We start from the raw sequence: 21,245 nt of genomic DNA on the forward strand, positions 1-21,245 counted from the left end.
TAAATGAAGGAAAGGAAAACCTCAAAGTGGACTTCTAGATTTTGGGCCTCTATTTTAGGTTGGACGATGTTGCCATTCACCAAAATAGAGAACACTGGAAAGGACGAAGTTGTGGGTTGGGTAAAGATTGGAGATCATGAGTTGTTTTGGACACCTTGAATTTGAAAGCTTCATTCCATCCAAATAAAGTTTTAAAGCAAGCATTGGAAATACTGGTTCAGGGCTTAAAAAAGATACCTGACCTGGATATATATAAATACATGAGTCATCAGCAAAAAATGGTCATTCAAGTCATGGACATAGTTGACATCACGTAGGAAGAAAACCAAAAAATGAAAAGGGAAAAAATCTAGAACAGAGCGCTCAGGGACTGCACATTTAATAGCCAAGTAAAGGAGGCTGACCCTACAAAGGGCAGAGAGCAGGAATAACCAGAAAGTTTATTCTAGGAATAACCTGTAAAAAAGCCAGGAGAGTGTTCCATCATGGAAGCCAAGTTCGGTTTGGAAAATATTGAATATGATGCAACAGTTGTTTATATCCAGTAGGCTTTGGCACTAAGAGTCTGGAGATTGGGAAAGAGTACAAGGATCACCACACAAAGTACCCCAAGTGTAAGATCTTTAAAAAAAAAGAATTTATTTATTTATTTTTAGAGATGAGGGAAGAGAGGAAGAGAAACATCAGTGTGTGCTTGCCTCTCGTGAGCCCCCTACTGGAGACCTGGCCCACTACTCAGGCTTGTGCCCTGACTGGGAATAGAACCAGAACCTTTGGTTCGCGGGTAGGCACTCAATTTACTGAGCCATACCAGCCAGGCCCCCAACTGCAAGATCTTGACTTTACTAATTCCTCTTTTTGACCACAACCTCCACTTTTGCACTTTGAATTTGTTTGTAATATTTTAATTCATTAATCCCCTAATGGGTTCACTGGTTTTCCTTTTTTTTTTTTTAATTAATGCCTCAGAAACACATCCAGGGATTCAAGAACAGCAGTAAAGAATCAGTGTTAAGAGTGTGGGTTCTGGCATAAAACTGTCAGCATTAAAATCATGATCTGAGTGTGCCCCTAAGAAGTAATCTGTGCTTTCTAAGCCTTGGTTTTCTCATACATAAAATAAAGGTAATGATAATGGTCCGAATTTTATCAAATCAGATATTGTAGTGACTGACACATAGAAACCCAGCAATTAATAGCCATTTTTCTTTCTTTTTTTCTTCCTTCCCTTCTTTTTGCAGAGTTTAGCTTTTTATTAAGCATGTTACAAAAAAGGTTTAGTCAAAAGAACCAAATCCCATGTCATCATTAGACCTCTCAGATTCTTTTTTCTTTTCTTTCACTTTCTTCTCCTCAGCTGGGAGTTATTTCAATTATTATTCATGGCCATAACTTCCACCAACATATGAGATAATTCCTATAACTTTAGTGAACACTTTTAATATTTTTCTTTATTCAATATGAAGATTGTATCTGCCACAGGTCTTCCCTATATTTCTTTAATGTCATGATTCACCCAGCCACACAAAGCAGAAACTGGAAGTGATCCTTGTTTCTGTTTCTTTACTTCCTCTTGTCTAAATCATAACATTCTCAGAATTCTTCCTCCAAAATAGCTCTTTCATTCATCCTCTCCTTCCCCTCCCTTCTTCCATTACCCTAATTTAGACCCTAGATTTCTGATTTATCCTCCAAAGTGATCTCTACCTCTAGAGGCTTCCATATAACTCTTTTACAGGATATTTTCTAAAATGCAAATCTGACTGTGTTATTCCCTAGCTTAAAGTCTTAACAAGCTTGATACCTGGTAGACAAATATAGGCACCCAAGAGCTTTCATTTTTATTTCTTCATACCTTTCCAACCTTACCTCCTGCTGCTGACCATACACCCCGTACATCTCAGGCATACTGAGAGACAAGTCATTCCCTAGTGTCCCTGCTCACTCAAGCCTCAGGGTCTGCTCTAGCTGGTACTTCTGCCTGCCTACAGTATCTCCTTGTCTGTGACTTCTTCACTGTTCTCTTTTCCACCCCCAAGGCAGGGTTAATGCCATTTTCTAGCTTCACAGTCTCAATTAAAGAATTCATCTCAAAATATTTTAATGATTTGTTTCCATGTCTGTTTCTCTGCCAGATTATGAGGCCCCTGAGGGAAAGCACCATGGACAGCTCTTTCCCCCAAGAAGTATCTATTCATACAAATGCTCAAAAACTCAAGTTGGGGGTTTAAATCATAATTATCTTTGAAACACCCAAAATTACTCCCATTTCTGGTTTGTGGAGGGGGGGGAGGGGGTTCTACCCACAGGGCCCCCTGGCCACCAGGGATGAGAATAAGTGTACCAAGACATGATCTGCTTGGGGAGAAAAGGTGGCTGATCTCTCAAAGGAGAAGGGCCAAGAGCCTTTTTCTCAATGGCCTTTTATTGGGTTCATTTGCACAAGAATACAGATAAAGCTCATTAATCATTGTCAAGCAGTAAGGATCAAACAATAGATCACAGAGAACTCTGAGGGCCTATTTTGAGCCAGGGTCAGATAGCTAAAGAGCTGTAAAACCTTGAGGAACAAACTTACTTCTTGCTTGAACCCTTATCATTTCACTGAGAGCATTCTAAACAAAGCATGTTTCACAGGATTTTACATATTCTTTCTTAGGTCTGATCACCAGGGCAATCTGCCCTTTCCAGCACAGGGCTGTACCACCCTCTGTCATTGTTTCAGGCTTAGGTGGAGCAAGGGAAGTAAGGCAGCCAAGAGATGAGGAGATTTCTTGCAGACAATGAGGACTCAGGCTTTGTCAAAGCTGAGGGGTGAGGGTCCATCACCCCCTTTTGCTGTAGCCCCCACAGTCCTTCCTTGGGTGTCTCCCATGTGATCATGTCTGTCTTAGGTCGTTCCCCCCTTGGGGAATCTTACCTGTCATTGGCTAACCGACCAAGCATTGGGGGCCAGTTATGGATGAAGTAAAAAGAGCAGAAGCAGTGCTCCTGCCAGGGAGATAAGCTTTTGTCTTTTTGGTGGCTTATGGTCCAAGTTTGTTTCCTCGGCCTTAGCCTTGGTGGGGGTTACAGCTTCTGAAACCAGGCAGGGTGGTTCCCAGCAATAGTTCCAACCTCTTCATCAAGCACAGAACTCCACCTCTTCATCAAGCTATAACACTCTACCTGAGTAGGCAACTCATGTTCAATATAATCATACTACAATAAACTTCACAAACTGTTCACCTCAACCCTAGGACTTTCCTAAACCATCCTCTATCTACTTCCACTCCAACATGATCTAGCCTTGTAGGCAAGATCTGGACTTGCTTCAAATTTTCACACCTAAATGATTTCTGTCCCAATTTTCCACTCTGCCTTTTCAAAATATTTCCTAGTTTTACCTATGTTCTTTACTCAGGAAACTGAGCTTCTCAATTTCTTTGTTCCCCAGCCCAGGATTTCTTTATGGATTCACTCATCTTCTTTTCTCTCAATCTTGGAAAGAATGACTCTGTTCTTCTGAGATGGTGCTTTTCCTACTCTTACATCCAAATCCTTTATCAATTCCTTGAAACTCAAAAGAAAGTAAATTATTCCTTTCTTTAGTGTGAATCTCTCCTTGACTACTCCTTTCCTCTCCACTTATAGACATATTCTTCTTATCCTAAGAAAAATGAAAAACTGTTAGCTCAGTTCCTACTTTTGCCTTCCTTTCAATGTCAAGTTCCTCAAAATAGTCTATATCTAGTGCTTGCTCTTTCTCACTACTGCTCTATGGCTTGCTTCTACCCATCCCACTATAACGAGACTGAACTCTAAAAGGTAACTAATTGATAGCCTAATTGCCAAATGCAAAAACTTTTTCTCCACCTTCAGACTCCTTGACCTTTTTGCAGAATTTATACCATTAGGGGAATAGTGCTAGTGGTTAAGCAGCTGCAAGAGTTAAACTGCCGTAATTCAAAGTTTGTTTCTATAATTGCAAGCTGTGTATTTAGGTAAGTTTTTAAAACTCTCTTTGTGCCTACATTTAACCATCTATAAAAAGGAGATATAACAACAGTACAGGTTTCATTAGGTTGTTGAGTGGCTTCATTTTGATAATTTAATTACAGCATTGTGTAGTACCTATCTCATTCTATCAACAGGTGTTCAATAAGTATTTGCTATCCTCTTAGAAACCATTTTCTTACTTTTGGGGCATACTTCTCCCTAAGCTGATATTAAATTATGTTCTCTTTGTCCCATCCACTTTCATGTATAATTCTCCCACATATTAACTGGGTCATACTGAGCATGTCTTTAGGCCTAATAAATGGGGATAATTTTACTACCTTTTCATAAGGTTGTTAAAAAGATTGAAATGATGCATGTAAGAAGTGTAGCTCAGTATGTGGCATAGAGAAAGCATTTGCTTTCCTCATTAAAGAGACGGGAAACATCTCTTGTTCAGTTCCTTTCCTTCATTCCATCTTAAATCTGAATGTTGATATCTGGCATAAGGCAATCATATTGCAACTAAGAGGGAAAAGGCAAGAGAACTGCAGAAATCACTATCTGACATCATTGAATAAACTCCAAAGGCCACCTACCTCCAGATTTCCTGTGTTTGTTTTTGTTTAAGCAACTGGGAACTGGCAGACACTACCTGATCTTCTATTACCTGCAGCAAAATTATCCCTAATAGTATGGTCCTAATAGATGCTTAACTATTTCAGCTAAACATTCTTTCTGCTATCCTTGCAGGAAGTTTATACAATGAACCCATAGTATCTACAGTTACCTCAACTTTAACTGTCTATTTTGAATCTTTCTACTAGAAATAAGTTCCCTATTTAGCTCTTTGGGACCCGTTATGTTAAGTGCAGTACCCAAAGGTCTAACACGATCACAGTTCCACTGTTTGTGATGTACAATGGCAGCATCATCTTGTTAAGTAAAAATAATAGCTTTGTCTTATTGTAGAATATGCCAAAATTTTCTCTACCTATTCCACAAAAAAACCCTGCTTAATAGATTGAAAAGATAACCAGTTTCAGAGATAGCAGATGGAGATTAATTTTAGTTTTACTCCTTCTTAAATAATAACTTTCTTGATCTTCAATTTCCTTTCTTGTAAAAGCACTAAAAAAATAGTATTTCCTCGAAGAGTAATTATGAAGAGTTAAGGTCAATGCTGTCAAATGCCTAACACAATGCACAGTATGGACAAAGAAGGCCGTGATGAATGGAAGTTATTTCATTGCTTTAATCATATAGTAGGTGATGAGTAAATATTATTGTCCTAATCTTTTTTTAAAGATTTTATTTATTTATTTTTAGAGAGGGAAGGGGGGGAGAGAAGAGAGAGAGAGAGAGAGAGAGAGAGAGAGAGAGAGAGAGAGAGAAACGTCAATGTGCAGTTGCTGGGGGTTATGGCCTGCAACCCAGGAATGTACCCTGGCTGGGAATCGAACCTGGGACACTTTGGTTCCCAGCCCGCGCTCAATCCACTGAGCTATGCCAGCCAGGTTGTCCTAATCTTTTGCATAGAACATATAAAATAGTAGGCACTTCACTAAGAAAGACTAGTGTTAATATTCACCCATAGGAAGCTTCTATGTATTAATCTCAACTATTCTCACCATACCCTTTCTGAGTATCCATTAACATTTATATAGTCACATGTTTTTAAAAATTGTATTCTGTGATTTTCACTTCAAATTAGACACTTCAACAACACAGTAATTATTCTAACTTTTTAAAGAATTTCTGTTTACAGAAGGGTTTTCAGAACATACATTTCCTGTGACATAGATACTAGTGACTGAGTGAATGCTGAACTTTTGGGGAAGGTTACATGAGAAATACTAGGCCTAACAGTGACCAATGTTTAAAGTTATTTAACTTCCTTTGATGCATTTTCCACATGCATTGAAAATAGTGTGTGTTATTTTCCTTAAAAGTGAGAAATCATCACTTTCATTACAAAATTTGGTGTTTTGTTTCATTTTTTGAGAAAGCTGAAAGTCATTTCAAGCTGCTGCTGATGAATAAGGTGGCTTAAAAATATGCCAAGCGATTTTACAGGAGGGGAAGAGCAGGGAACAAAATACAATAACAGAAGTGAGATTTTTTAAAATTTTATAAACTAAACTCTTTTTTTAAAGATTTATTTATTTTTAGAGAGAGGTAAAGGCAGGGAGAAAGAGAGGGAAAGAAATATGAATGTGTGGTTGCCTCTCATTGCCCCCTACTGGGACCTGGTCCATAACCCAGGCATGTGCCCTGACTGGGAATAAAACCAGTGACCCTTTGGTTCACGGGCAGGCACTCAACCCCCTGAGCCACACCAGCCAGGGTTAGAAGTGAGATTTAAATATCAAGAAATTAAATTTTATTTTATGACCTATAAGCTCTGAAGTAATTCTGAAATGTTTTGGGGCCAACAGCTTCCAAGGGTGCCTACTTTGAAAGACAACATTCATGTATGTGTTTGATTTAAAAATATTATGTTCCTTACTTATTCACAAGTAGGATAAATATTATCACATTTTATATACATGATTTCCTATATTTAAAACAAGGAAAGTAGAAACTCAAAGAAAGGTCTGGCAGGAAAAATCTTTTTGGTTCTTGAGCCAGTCCTCCAGCATTGCATACCAGGGTTTTGCCTACCTTTCTGACAAATGTATTTTGACAAATACTTTGTTGGGCTGTCTCCTTTAACGCGAAATGACCTAGGCTGGATAAATTCTGATGTAAAAATCATTTAACAGTTTAACGTAACAATATTTTCAATTTGTGCGATGCAATCTAATATTTTCTTTCCTGTCCTATTTTATTTCCCGACCTCCAGAGTAATTTCACCTCCTGCATATGGGTCGCGTCCCAGAGTTTGAAAGAAATATTGTAAAGAGCAGGTTGCGCCCGTCAGGCTCCCAGGTTAGGACCAGCCAACTTCCCGCGGCTTTGGTAACTTAGCAACCAAGCATCACCATGTGCGGACAGTTCCGGAACCTAGGCCGGAGTTGTCCAATCGGCTCTGCAGGGTCGCCGCAAAGGCTGACGGGACCCTGGAGACTGGGCGGTAGTCCGCGTCTTCACCTTGGTGACGGCGGCTGTGAAGCTAGCGTAGCAATGGCTGCTCCGTCCAACTTATCGGTCGGTGCTGTGACTGCATACCTCCTGTTGGTACTCTTTCACGTCTCACAGGCCCAGACCTTCTCCTTCCCTTTCCGGCAGCCAGAGACCTGCAGCCATACCCAGTATTTCGATATCTCCTCGCTCTCCTGTGCCCGATGTGGAGCCAACCAAAGGCAGGACGCCCGGGGTGAGATGGTTTGGGATGGGCTCGGGCTAAATAAACACTCCCGCCTTGGTGCTGCGTGCAGTCCCTGGCGTCGCTGAAACACCTTTTGGTCTGCGGAAAGAGTATTTCAGGAAAGTTAACGGCCAACGCTTTGGAGATTTTCTTTGGAGGATTGCAGGTTGGGGGACTCCGAGTCCGCTACTCCGCGAGCCGTTGCCAGTAATAAATCTCGGCGCCAGCCCCCCACTTCTCAGCCTAAGGATCTTTAGGGAACCCCTAGAAAGCTGCCTATCGGAAGCAGAAAAAATGGAGAAGGAATCTGAGATGCAGAGGAGGTGACAGGGCAGGTAGGGGAGGGCATGCAAATCAGCCCTTGTAACTTTGATAACCGTTTACTTTACTTTTCAAGTCCCAGAAATTTAGATCTGGAAAAGACCTTAATCTTGAGCAGGTCCAGGCTTCTCCTTTTACAAATAAGGAATTTTAAGCCCAGGTGAGGTTGTAATGTCCTGTTTGTCACCTAAATTGGGGATTAGAAGAACTTGTGTCTTTGTCCTCAGCCTCGAGCTATTTTTTCCACAATGGGATGTGACCATATTATGATCTCTTTAGGACTTAATCCTTTGATTATTGAATATTACTAATTGCCCTTAAAGTTTCTTGGGATTGCTTTTTTTTTTTTTTTGCTTGAATCATATTTGGTCTTGGTTCTGTTCACTGAAACTGCTCAAAATAAAATTTTCTCCATATTCTAAAGTCCAAGATGTTTTCAATCTTGATTTGGTTACCCATGGTATTAAATTTCTGCCATCTTCAAATTTGATATATCCTTATTTATGTCATATAGGACAGTTCTGGCTCCTCAGGTTAGAATATATGAATGAAAAAGAATTTCACAGAATGCTCTCTGTACTTATGCAGGAAATTGAGTATTGATGATTTTACACTGTTTACTATCTGTGTACAGGAGTATGGTAATTTATTTGAATGAATGTAACTTTTTTTAATAAAGTTTTTCTGATAAAGTAAATTTAAATGTATTGGATATATGTGTATGTTTGGGTGAAATAGAAATGTAAAATTTCCCCATCTGTTAATAGTTTAGTAGTTCAAAAATATAATAATTTAGTTATGCTTGCACTAAAAATTGTAACAAACACAATACCTACAGTGTGCCAACAACACATTTTAAGACCTTTACATATAGTAACTAATTTAATATTCACACTAATCATAAGAGGAAAGTGTTATTCTTACCATTTTACCGAAGTGGAAGACAGAGCACAGAAAAGTTCAGTAAGTTGCTCAAAGTCGAATAGATAAGTAACAGAAGCAGCATCAGAACCCAAGCAGCATTTGAACCCAGGCAGTACTGGCTCCAGAGTCTTGCTCTTAACTGCTATACTTCTTCCCTAGATCTTAAGAATTATTGTAAGTTTCCCTGTCTTAGAGTTTTATTATTATTTACCAAGGTCAGAATTGGTCCTCTTCTTTTTAGGAACTTCATGTGTGTGTCTACCAGGATTTCAAATGATCTCTAATAATGGAGGAGCTGATATTATTTGTAAAAAGTGCCCAGAAGACATGGTATGGAGTATTTAGCTTTAAATAATTTTACTGTAAAAATTAGTAAATTAAATGTATTCTTTAATGTACCATTTGATGTGTACACTAATATTTTCTCTCACAAGCTTTAAAGTTATATAAAGTTCAATTTGTTTTTACTAGAGTACATTTTGGAAGATTGGTGAAATTTTATGCCAACTTGGAAAAAATGAATTTATTGCTTTATTGTTTTTTAAATCTGAAATTTAAAAAACCCACAAAGCTATGAAAATTTGTGTTTTACCTTTCCTCATAGAGTAATTCAGGTATAAAGAAAAATAGATGAATGATACATATATAGAGCAATTTGGAGTATGTGTATCCTTTGGTACAGATTGAGTTCAGTGTCTTAGACCTATGTGTCAATGTTTTATATAATAACTCATGTTTATAATGATATCAAGGTGATAAGTTTATGAAATGCCAATTGCATTATTAAATAGGTTAAATAATATCTGTTGCAGTTCTGTTAGTCATTTCATTACATCATAATTTTTGGAAATTAGGAAGTTAATAGTTGTTATATATAATGATTTTTAATTAACAGATATATTTTCAATCATTTTGGATAATTAGGAGTCTCTATGTGTCTATTCTGACTTTTATAGTAATGTCTTCTCATTATATGTATTTTAAAAACATTCAATTTGGGAATTTAATATAAAGTTACCAGTTGTCCTACTTTATGTCTAGTACTTATAGATTTGATGATCATTTTGATAGTTATTTCACATTTTTGGAAGTATTGACCCTATGATAAATAACCACTAATAAGAAATGATGCCAAAGCTGATTGGTTTTTTAGTAATATTACTAAAATCATAATTTTTATTTTTTTTCAAGATTTTTAATTTACTTTTAGAGAGAGGGTAAAGAAGGGAGAGAAACATCAATGTGTGGTTGCCTCTTGCGTGCCCCCACCACCAGGGACCTGGTCTGCAATCCAGGCATGTGCCCTGATTGGGAAGTGAACTGGCGACCCTTCGGTTCACAGGCCAGAGCTCAATCCACTCAGCCACACCAGCCAGGGCAGAAATCATAACTTTTAAATGGTCTTATATATGTGCTGCCAAGGATAGGAACATTTATTAATATATCCAGTTTTTCAACCAAAATTTAAAATAATTTGTGGCATTTTTTAATTGCCATTGTTCTCTATTAATTTTGGCTATATTCATGTTTGTAATATAATTACTGTATTGTTGTCCCAGGTTTTTCCTAAGTCATATAATAAGCCCAATTTTGAATAATGTCATACTTTATCAAAAACCTTTACTAGCAAAAACTATTAATATTAGGGATAGAAGGAAATACCCTCATAATTTAATTTTAACAACTTTGCATATTAGTTATATATAACATTTGCCTATTTGGAATCATAACTTGATTTTAAAAAGCTAATGCATTTGGATTTTTAAAAGTTATAATGATTATTTTAAGGCAAGTAAGCTATTTATTAAATCCTGTTGCATTTTGTTGTTTTATCTTTGTAAATGAAAAAAATTGAATGACAGTATTAATTATGAAAGTAAGGACTCATTTGAACTGAAAATCATGAAGAACTATTGCCCAGAGTCAATTATAATTATAAATGTGTATCTTAATTTTGGAATATAAGCTCAAATTGGCTACCCAGGGAATTTTTAAGGGGCCTATATGCACATTATGTATTTGAATATAAATTGTAAATTATACACTATTGTGGCTTTTGGACTTACATGATCAGTTAAGGAGGAAAAGTTTGATTAAGAAGAACAAAATGGGTTTTTTTTTAATTCAGAAAGGTGTTACCAAAGATGGCTGGAACTGCATTTCTTGCCCTAGTGGTTTAACTGCAGAAGGAAAATGCCACTGTCCTACTGGTCATATTTTAGGTAAGTAGATTTCTTATGAAATAGTAACACATCTTTTTTTGTATTTGTTTTTGATAAGGACATTAATTAAAATAGTATGGTGATTTCTTAACAATATTTTTATTACTGTCATTCAAAATTTGATGATGTTTGAGACAGCAACAGGCATTAAAAAGATAAAAAAGCTCTACCTAATTTTTTTAAATTCTTTATTCTTAATAATGTAGTACTAGATGGATACTTCTTTAGTATAATATGATAAAATACATGTTTCAACTCAGAAGCCAACATGATGCCTAATAAGGAAAAAATATAAGCATTCCTCTAAATGTCAGGACCCAGATGGAGATGTATATGATATATATAGGTCAGTGAAAGAAATAGGTCATAGAGTAATTAAAAGAGAGAGGATAAATATTATTAATTTTTGATGACTTGATTATATGTTTAGAAAACCCAATGGAATCACTAAAAATCATTATAAACAAGTAAAGGTTCCTGAGAACAAAATTACATTCTAAAATCAGTAGGCTTCTTTTTCAAATAGTAATCCTTTAGAAACTGTGAAGGAAGAAAAGAGCTTATCTACAGTAGCAACAACAGCAAAACTACTGAGGCATAAATGTACAAAAGAAATTAATTGAAGAAATCTTTGAATGCTTTTGAGGGACACAGAGGTAGGCTTTAATAAATGCAGTATACATCTTGTTTTTGGTTGTGAAGATGAAATATTGTAAAATGTCACCTCTCCCAATACCAAATCTATTTAAAGGAGCCTTAATAAATGTTACTAGGGTTTTGCTTCTCTTTTTTAGGGACTACAAAAACTAATTCTAAAGTTTATCTGTAGAAAAATATGTGAAAGCCAAGAAAATTATGAAAAAGGAGGAAACAACCCCATCAGATATTATACACATTTTATAGCTGATATAATAACATCTGTGGCTAGCATATGAGTATAACAGATTGGTTGATGGAACATATCATATGTGATAAAAGTGGCATTTCATATCAGTGGAGAAAAGACTGATTAATAAGTGGTATTTGGGGAAACACTAAGTTGGGTTTCTACCTTATTCTTTAAAAATAAATTTTAGGTCAATCAAATATTTTAATATTAAATATGAATCTACAAAAGTTTGTAAAAATAATAGGAAACATTTTATGTCTTAGTGTTGAATAGGAAAATATAGGGCAAAAATCTCAAGCTATGGAAGAAAATTTGGTAAATTTGATTATATATAAAAAAAATTTTTTAATCGTAAACAATACCAGAAAGTAAACAGCAGACTAGAGAAAAAATTACAATCTATACAACAGACAGAGAGCTAAGTTCTGTAATATACATGAAACTTCTACAAATAAGAGCAAGATGAATAACTGAATTTTTTTTAATGGCCAAAAATCAGGAATAAAGTTTGCAGAGAAAAAGCATTTAAACATGTATAAATTGCTCAGCCTTACTCAGAGAATAATATTAATTAAAATTTTAAGGGACTGGATGAAAAAGGTAGAGGGATAGAGAAGTACAGATTGATAGTTACAAAATAGTCATGGGGATGTAAAGTACAGTATAGGATATATAGTCAATAATAGTGTAAGAATTATTTATGCTGCCAGTTAGGTACTGAAAATATCAGGAGGAGCACTTGGTGAGTACATGATTGTCTAACCACCATGCTGTACCCCTAAAACTTGTATACATACATGTATTAAATATTCACTTAACTGAAGGGCCTTTAAGCTAAAGGGCGCTGGCAAGCCCCAGTTCAGCTCTAGCAGATTGTCATCATGTACATACATGGAACCCATGAAAACATACTTGCCTATTTTTTAAGAGAAGCCAGAAATACAAAGTTTTTAAGTGAAACCTCCCAATTTTAAATCTTTCTAATTAAAAAAATATTTATTGAGCAACAAATAGGATACAATAGTGAGTCAAACTTACATTCCAATGGCAAGAGAAAGAGAGTAAACAAATGAATAGGTATATCTGTCAGGTGGTAATAAGTCCTATGAGGACAAATAAGACAGAGCAAAGGGAGAGGCAGCAGGGTGCTATTAACATGGATGGTCTTGGAAGACCTGGCTAGAAAGGTGACAACATCTAAGCAAAGACTTGAAGGAAGTGAGAAACAGAGCCGTGTTGATGACTGGGCATTCTAGGCGGAGGGAACAACAAGTGCGGAGGTCCTAAGACAGGTGCACACTTGGTGTAACCAAGGGTCAGTAATATACTAACGTGGCTGTTGCAAAGGAGGAGGAAGGCAGAAGTGGGTGAGTCTGAAAAGTGGATTGATGGTTTGCAGATCGTGTAAGGCCTTTTACACTGTACAGTGACCTTGGAAATGGACTGGTGTGAGATGGGGTCCCAGACCACTGGGAGGTTCTCGGAGCAGTGAAATGATCACACTTAGTTTTTAATCTAGCTTCTTCCTGGAGAATAGAACCAGGGAGCTAGTTAGGAATCTGTCACAAAGGTCCAGGTTATGGATGATGGCATTGAGCCAAGGTAATAGTTATGGAAGTAGAGAGAATAATTCAGCTTCTGGATATACTTTGAAGAGAGAGCTGACAGGATTCGAATCTTTATTTTCTATTTTTTTTTTAATGTGGAACATGAAAAAAGGAGACTCCAGATGTACTGAGGAAATGCTCAAGTGGAGTTGCCACTTACTGAGACAGGATAACTGTAGGAGGAATAAGTTGTTCATCTTTACTTTTGTTAAATTTGTTTTTACCACCTTACAAAACCTTAAAAGATTATGGATAACATTATGATTGGGACTAACGGTCTTTGACCATTTTTCGCAATGCTGTTTCTCTATTACTCCTTCGGCCCCAAAGTAACTGTTATCATTTTGCATGTGTGTGTCTTTTTAGAATCTACTTTTTCTCTTTTTAACATACACATGTACATTGCAGTCACAGGAAATATGCGGTCTTTTTATAAAAGTATTTCATATACCAAAAATATTGTTTTACAGTATACTTTTTTCACTTAACAGTATGATCTATTTTGCTATTTTAAATATTTAGGTTATTTTTTAACAAATAATGCTTTGATGAATATCCTTATTCACATGTACTTATATTTCTGTAGGTTAGGTATCTAAAAATGAACTTTTAGTGTTGTAGGGTAGGTGAATATAAAATTTTAGCAGATACTGTCAAAAGCTAAGTTACAGAAATGTAGCAACAGTCTGTGAAAATGCTTGTTCCCCCATAACCAGTGTAACAGGAAAAATTTTTTAAAGATTTATTTATTTATTTTCAGAGAGCGAGGAAGGGAAAGAGGAAGGACAGGAAAGAAATATCGATGTTCGAGAGAAACATTGATCACATGCCCCAAACTGGGGACCTGGCCTGCAACCCAGGCATGTGCTCTGACTGGGAATCAAACAGGTGACCTTTTGGCCTGTGTGACAACACCTGACCCACTGAGCCACACCAGCCAGGGCACTGGAAATTTTTGAAGAAAAAATATTAATTTATTATTATGAGGATTTGGAAAATTAGTTTCTGTATTATTTTTATGTGAATGGGGAAGGTTTCATTTTTCTCTATTATTGAGGTGCTTAACATGCATTTAATGAAAAGCAGGTGTTTTGAGAATTATTAGAATTACAAGTGGGTTTTACTAAGTGTACCCAGGCTTTTATGTTGACAATGAGTTATATCTTAATTTTGTTTTTAAATTGTTTAGTGGAAAGAGACATAAATGGAGCATTGTTGTCTCAAGCAACTTGTCAGCTCTGTGATGAAAATGAAAACTCTTTTACAGTAGCAAATGCTTTAGGAAACAGGTAAGCAGTGTGCTGTGTGCTGACTTAATTAATATCATTTTATATATATGCAGAATGTGTACCTTTTTTAATTACTTTCTAATCATATCAGCTGCTTCTCACAGTAACCCAAGGAAGGATAGAGGTAGGCATTAGTAGCTAAAGAAGCTGAGGCCCAGAATAGTGTTCTGTCTCTTATCAGTTGTTTGACCTTGGATAGCTCAATAAGTTAGTCTTCTTATCTCTAGAGTGGGGACATACCACCTAGTTTATAGGCTGTTATCACAGCTTAGAAATAAATATATTAAGTTCTCAGCATAGTGCTACAGAGTAAGTGTTCAGCTATTTTTGTTATTATGTAATTTGTACACACTCTGTAATATATAGTACATAATAGTAACTTCTATTTTCAGCACAGTTACTATATATCAGATATTGTGCTTTATATGTTATGTTACCTAAGAAAATATATTAATATGATAAATAAATTCAGGCACCCTATTATAGCCCTGTTCTCTTTCACTTTCCCTTTGTGCATGTGCATGTACACACCAAACACACAAGTGCACATACTACTCCTTCTCTCTAATTCAAACACAGTATTCCTATTTCAACTTCAGTTTTAGAGGCCACATGATAACCTCCCTTTAAGCACAATTTTCTCTTCAGTTCTCAAGTTTAACATAGAAAATACTTGGGCAGCTTTTTCTGGGGATAATTAGTGTTAGATCATCTTTTCTTTCAGGCTGACCTGCATTATAGCACATAAATATGAACTATTGGGCTGATCCTCAATTTTTCCCCTCCAGTACTTATCTAAGCCTGGTCAGAGTTCTGTGCCATGTCCTGGCCCCGTCTCCTACCTGCTCTATCTTGCTAGTATTCACCCACCTAAAACCATCAGTGTCCTCACTTGTCCAAAGCCCTGCGTCCTTTTATATCATTCATTAATGAAAAATATTTTTTTCTAAAATTAACAAAGATCATGAATAGACTTGAGGTGTGGTAAGGAGTAGATACACATTTCTTTTCAGCAGACAAAATAAAAGTATGTTGATATAAGTACTTATAAAAATGGATTTGGTTTCATTTATATGAGTTTGTTGGGCTCTTTTGTTAATTGAGTGACATAACCATCTTTGCTATTCAGTATTTATTCTTTACAATACATGTGGTTTCAAAAGAATACTCTCCTATTTAAAGTAAAAAATTATATATAGAGAGAGAGATTCTTGAGGAGGAGAGAAAGGGGGTTAGAGAGAGAGAAACACTGATGTGAGAGAATCATCGATTGGTTGCCTCCCTCATGTGCCCCAACTGGAGACCAAACCCACAACCTAGGCATGTGCCCTGATCGGGAATGGAATCCACAACCTTTTGATGCATAGGACGATGCTCCAACCCACTGAGCTACACTGCCCAGGCAAGAATACTCTCCTATTATTGGTTAATTTTATTTATTTATACCTTGCCTTGTAATACTAAGAGAGGGATAAAATTATTCAAATCAGTGTTTGTATTTTTAATTTGTTTACTTATTACAAGTAATTGCTTAGCTGAATGAGTTTAATCTAGTGTTTACGAAGACAAATTCTTAATTAAACTTAAGTTTAATATAATTCATTAGCATTTAAAAAATGTTTTTTGTTATATTGACAGGTGTGTCCGATGTGAGCCAACATTCATTAATACCAGCAGGTCCTGTGCATGTTCAGAACCTAACATTTTAGTAAGGCTAATCAAATTGATAAAGTATATATTTTTAAATTTAATTACCTGTACCATTCCCTAAACTGTTTTATTCATTCATTCATTTTAGACAGGGGGCTTATGTTTCAGCAGCACGGGGAATTTTCCTCCACGTGTAATTTCAGCTGCACGTTATGGAGAGCTTGTGAGTATGTTTACATTTTTTGTTTCATTGTTAAGAATATGTCTGCATTTCTTTGGTAATTAATTTGGGACTAAAATGAGGAACACTTAATGTGTAAATCACTTGAAAACAGGAATTATCAGTCTAAGACTACAAGCTTGGCATCATAATTTATAAGTTCAGTTACTGTCTTCTCTACCCTAGCTTGTTCCTTTTTCAGTGGATCTCAGAATGTTAAGACTGGGCAGGTCCATTATAGATCCTATAAAGAATGCAATATAATGTAGTTAGGAGCACCAGAGACTGGGTTTCAGCCCTGGATTTACCAGTCATCTGTTTTGTATCTTTGGACTTGGTTCACATTTTTAAACTTCAGTTTAATTGTCTGTAAATTGGACATAATAATAATTCCTACCTCATGGTTCCTGTGCATGGTAGTCACCAGGGAAATGAGGATTATTTATATCCAGCCAGTTTCCTTATTTATAGATGAGAGCATGTTGGCAAAGAGTTAGAGCTTTTGTGACAGATCCTGGCGATGACAACATCTGGGATGTAAAATGGGAAGTAGGTGGATGGTTTGGCACTGAAGAGGTCACATACACAAGAGAATGGCGTTGGGTGACTGACTAAGTGTTAGATGACTGACTAGGAGTTAGCTGATGAGCATTGAAGATACCCAGTATGCCAGCAGAGCTTGGGACGGATGGGCTGGGATCTGGTTGGTAAAAGCATCATTGAATAGTAGGTGGGAGCAGTTAGGAGGGCTGTGAGGATAGCCATAATGATGGTGGAAACTGGGATCTTGATGAACAAAGCAAAAATTTCTCTCCTCCAATATAATTTTGTTGGGTGACAGTCAAGTATGAAGTAATTGCAAAACAACAGAATAAATGCTAACATATGGGTATGCATAGGGAGCTTGAGATCATAAAATTTGGATCATTTGTAACAAGATACATGTCTTTGGGGGCATTCTTCTTTAGATTTCGATTATAGTGAACATATGTATCCCATTATCACACGTGTAGGTCTTTAATTTTTGCTTTTTCTTTTTCAAACTAAGTTGAAATAATTTTGCTAAAAGCCTCACCAGTGTCTCTCTCTCTTACTTGGCCTCAGGTCACTAGCCATTTAGGTCATGTCCTTTTCAATCTCCTCCATTCTGGAAGAGGTCCTCAGTCTTTCCTCTCTGAACTCGATAGTTTTGAAGATTATAGGCTTTACAATCCACTGGATGATCCTCAACTGGTTGTATCTAATCTTTCTTCACAATTAGAACAAGCTTGGCAGGAAACCACAAAAAAGATGGAGTGCTATTCTCGGTGCATTGCATCACATTATGGGGCATGGGGATGTCCATCTGTCCCACCCCTGGTGATGTTAACCTTGATCACCTGCCATAAAGTCACCATGTCTGCTTTACCATTACCATTTTCCCTTTGCAATTGATTACTATTTTTAGGGGAATTTCCAAAATTATGTTTCCTCTTTTTCACGACCACTAACTTAGTAGCTTTAATATCCACTGATGACACTTGTCTATCAACCACTACTGTGGTAGTTGCCATATCTTTTCATTATGTTTCCATATTTGTTAATTAACATTCCACTACAAGGAAGAATTTTTCCTTATCTTTTCTATACATTTATTTGTATATTAGTGGCAGTATGGATTCATGGGTTCCTATTTTATTCAGTTGGTTTCAATCCAATACATGTATTTGTTTTAATGCTCAAACTGTCCAACATTAGTCCAGTAGAAGCCCCATCTGTCATGTTGGCTCCCCTGTCTTTATTGACATGTCCCCATTGTTCTTTAATTGTTTCCTTACTTTCTGGCACAGCAAGATTTCCAGGCTTATCTTAGACTTTTTCTGCCTCAGCCCTGGAATCAATCATCTCTCTAAGGGGCTTTTAAGGATAATATTCAGAAACCAAGATTACTACATTAGTATGCCTTCTTAGTAGACATAGCTAGAAAATATATATATAACTGTCTCAATACTTATTTTGTATATATATTAAAATAAATGAGTTCATACTGATACTTTCAATTCCAAAGTGACACCTCAGAATTCTTTTTAGCCTTTCCTTTTGACAGTAGTGAAACTTTCCACAGTATCTTTTCCGGTAGTGAGAAATCTGGGCCTCACCCTTGATTTACTCATTTGCTCAACAGAACAACTCTCTTCCACTGCACCTTCACATCCTCCCTTTCCCCAACACCACTGTGCAGCAGATCCATTGCAGACTAACGCTAGAAAGGGAAGGTGGGCAGGCAAAGGCTATTCCAACTGTAAAGTTAATCTGATTCAGTTAATGTATGTTATTTATTTATTTATTTAAAGATTTTATTTATTTATTTATTTTTAAAGAGAGGGGGAGGGAGTGAGAAAGAAAATGAGAGAAGCATCAGTGTGTGGTTGCCTCTCCTGCGGCCCCTACTGGGGGCCTGGCCTGCAACCCAGGCCTGTGCTCTGACTGGGAATGAAACCAGCAACACTTTGGTTCACAGGCTGGTACTCAGTCCACGGAGCCACACCAGCCAGGACTGATGTATTTTATTTAAACATACCAGTCTTGAACACTGACACTTTTCCAAAGACAAGTTTGTAGTTCCTAACTTTAATAACATTTTATTAAATGTTAATTTATAACAGATTCTGTGTGGCTAATGTATGAATCATGTCAAGAAAATGTAGTTAAGCTGGGGAGACTATCTTGGCCCAGTTCTCAGCTTCGCTAGTGTAAGAACTCAGTTTTACTATCAGTGAACTTGTAGGTCAGTCAGGTTCTGAGGAATCAGTTCAAAGTAATTAAACTCACCAGACATTAGATAGACTGATAAACAAAATGCATGTTCATTAGTTTATGTAGAGACCGTAGTTGCTAACTAGACTAAAATACTTGTATGGACATAACATCTGCTCTTCATAATTGGAAAAATGTACTTAGAATATTACAGGTCAGATGCTTTCTTGATTAATACAGAATTGAAATGTAATTAGTTTTGTATAATTTTATAAGCAAGGCTTCCAGTCCACCTCTAGGGATATCCCTGCCTTTCAGTAAATAATTTCCGTATATTTGCATATATATAGGTCAGTCTCTTCCCATTCACATCTCCTGAAGGTAGTAATGGTGATACTGTGTCTTGCTTTTTTCTCTTTTCCAACTTTTATTTTGAAAAATTTTTAAATTGCAGAAAAGCTGATAAAACAAGATAACTACACGTATATCTTTTACATAGGTTAACCAATTGTTAATGTTTTGCCAATTTGCTTTATCTTTCTATGTATGTAAATGCATATATATACACATTTTTTTTCTGAGACACTTAAAAAATAAGTTGTAGACATGTGACATTTTCCTTTTAAATACTTTATTATTTAGCTCATAGGAAAAAGGGCATTTTTTTGGCATCACACCTAAAAAATTTTAAATTGCCCTGGCTGGCGTAGCTCAGTGGATTGAGCGCGGGCTGGGATCTAAAGTGTCCCAGGTTCGATTCCCAGCCAGGGTACATTCCTGGGTTGCAGGCCATAACCCCCAGCAACCGTACATTGATGTTTCTCTCTCTCTTTCTCTCTCCCACCTTACCTCCCTAAAAATGGATGAATAAAATCTTTAAAAAAATTTTTTTTAATTAATATAATAGAATTACCTTATATACTTGTTTCAATGTCTTTTACCCTCCACCCTATTTTGGGGGGTGGGGTGTTGTATAGGATCCAATCAAGGATTTCAAATTGCAGTTAGTCTTTTTATCTTTTTTTAATTTAAATTTTTTTTAATTTTATTTATTTATTTTTAGAGGGGGAAGGCGGGGGGAGAGAGAGAGAGAGAGAGAAACATCAATGTATGGTTGCTGGGAGTCATGGCCTGCAACCCAGGCATGTACCCTGACTGAGAATCAAACCTGCGACACTTTGGTTTGCAGCCCGCGCTCAATCCACTGAGCTACTCCAGCCAGGGTAATTTAAAATATTTTTTTCTTTTTTTATTGAATTTATTGGAGTGACACTGGTTAACAAAGTTATACAGGGTTCAGGTGCACAATTCCACAACACATCGTCTCATCTGCACACTGTGTTGTATGTTCGCCAACCCAAGTCAAGTCTTCATTGCAATTAGTCTGTTTAGTTTTCTTTAATTTAGAACAGAGACTCCTGCTCTGTTTTGCTGGAGGGATTTTTTGTTTTGTTTTGTTTTTACTTTTCTTTTCTGCTTTAATAGAATTGATTCTTACATAGCCAAGGCCAGCTTTTACTGTCCCCAGTCTGAATTTTTCTCATTGTTTTCTCATGATTAGATTCAGTGAAGTATTTTCAAGCAAGAATATAAATGTTATGTACAGCCCATTGCATCAAAACAAGGAGCACATAATGTCAGATTGTCCAATCACTGGTGGTGCTAAACTTGATTGCCTGACTATGGTGGTATCTGCCACTTCTTTCCATTGTGAAGGTACTCTGATTAATAAGGTAGTCTCAGACCTTACTCTGAGACTATGTAAACATCAGTTTTAGTAGATTGGTTATTTCAAGATGAATTTACAATTCTATTACTCTCTTATATTTATTAGTTAGAGTCTTCAGTAAAAATTTCTTTCTTTCTGTGCCTTTTTTTTAGCTCTACTGTAAATTCATAGAATCTTTGTTTATTCAGTGTGTTATAATGTTATTGTTATTCCTCTTTTCAAAGCTCAAATTGTCCCAAGGTTGTACTTTCCTTTGAGATAGCCCCTGTGTTATTTTGACATGTCTCCATAAGTCTTTAGACACTACCTTGGTTTCTCTATTTTATGTTCCAGGCTCAACCAATATAACAATAATTGTGAATAGTCACAT

The 21,245-nt window shown here is 36.4% G+C and overlaps 1 protein-coding gene across 1 annotated transcript in view; it reads left to right on the top strand.

The window, feature by feature from the left end:
• Positions 1 to 7,075: 7,075 nt before the first annotated feature.
• Positions 7,076 to 21,245, top strand: part of TMEM67 (transmembrane protein 67) — a 53,135-nt gene continuing 38,965 nt past the window's right edge. The window contains exons 1-6 of the mRNA XM_045861176.1: positions 7,076 to 7,297; positions 8,775 to 8,863; positions 10,662 to 10,755; positions 14,441 to 14,540; positions 16,179 to 16,248; positions 16,339 to 16,413. Of these exons, the coding sequence (XP_045717132.1) occupies positions 7,105 to 7,297; positions 8,775 to 8,863; positions 10,662 to 10,755; positions 14,441 to 14,540; positions 16,179 to 16,248; positions 16,339 to 16,413 (621 nt within the window). The 5' untranslated portion in view covers positions 7,076 to 7,104. The remainder of the gene's footprint in view (positions 7,298 to 8,774; positions 8,864 to 10,661; positions 10,756 to 14,440; positions 14,541 to 16,178; positions 16,249 to 16,338; positions 16,414 to 21,245) is intronic.

Source organism: Phyllostomus hastatus, unplaced genomic scaffold, assembly GCF_019186645.2.
Source record: "Phyllostomus hastatus isolate PE091 unplaced genomic scaffold, TTU_PhHast_1.1 phas_scaffold_21, whole genome shotgun sequence".
NCBI classification, from domain to species: Eukaryota; Metazoa; Chordata; class Mammalia; order Chiroptera; family Phyllostomidae; genus Phyllostomus; species Phyllostomus hastatus.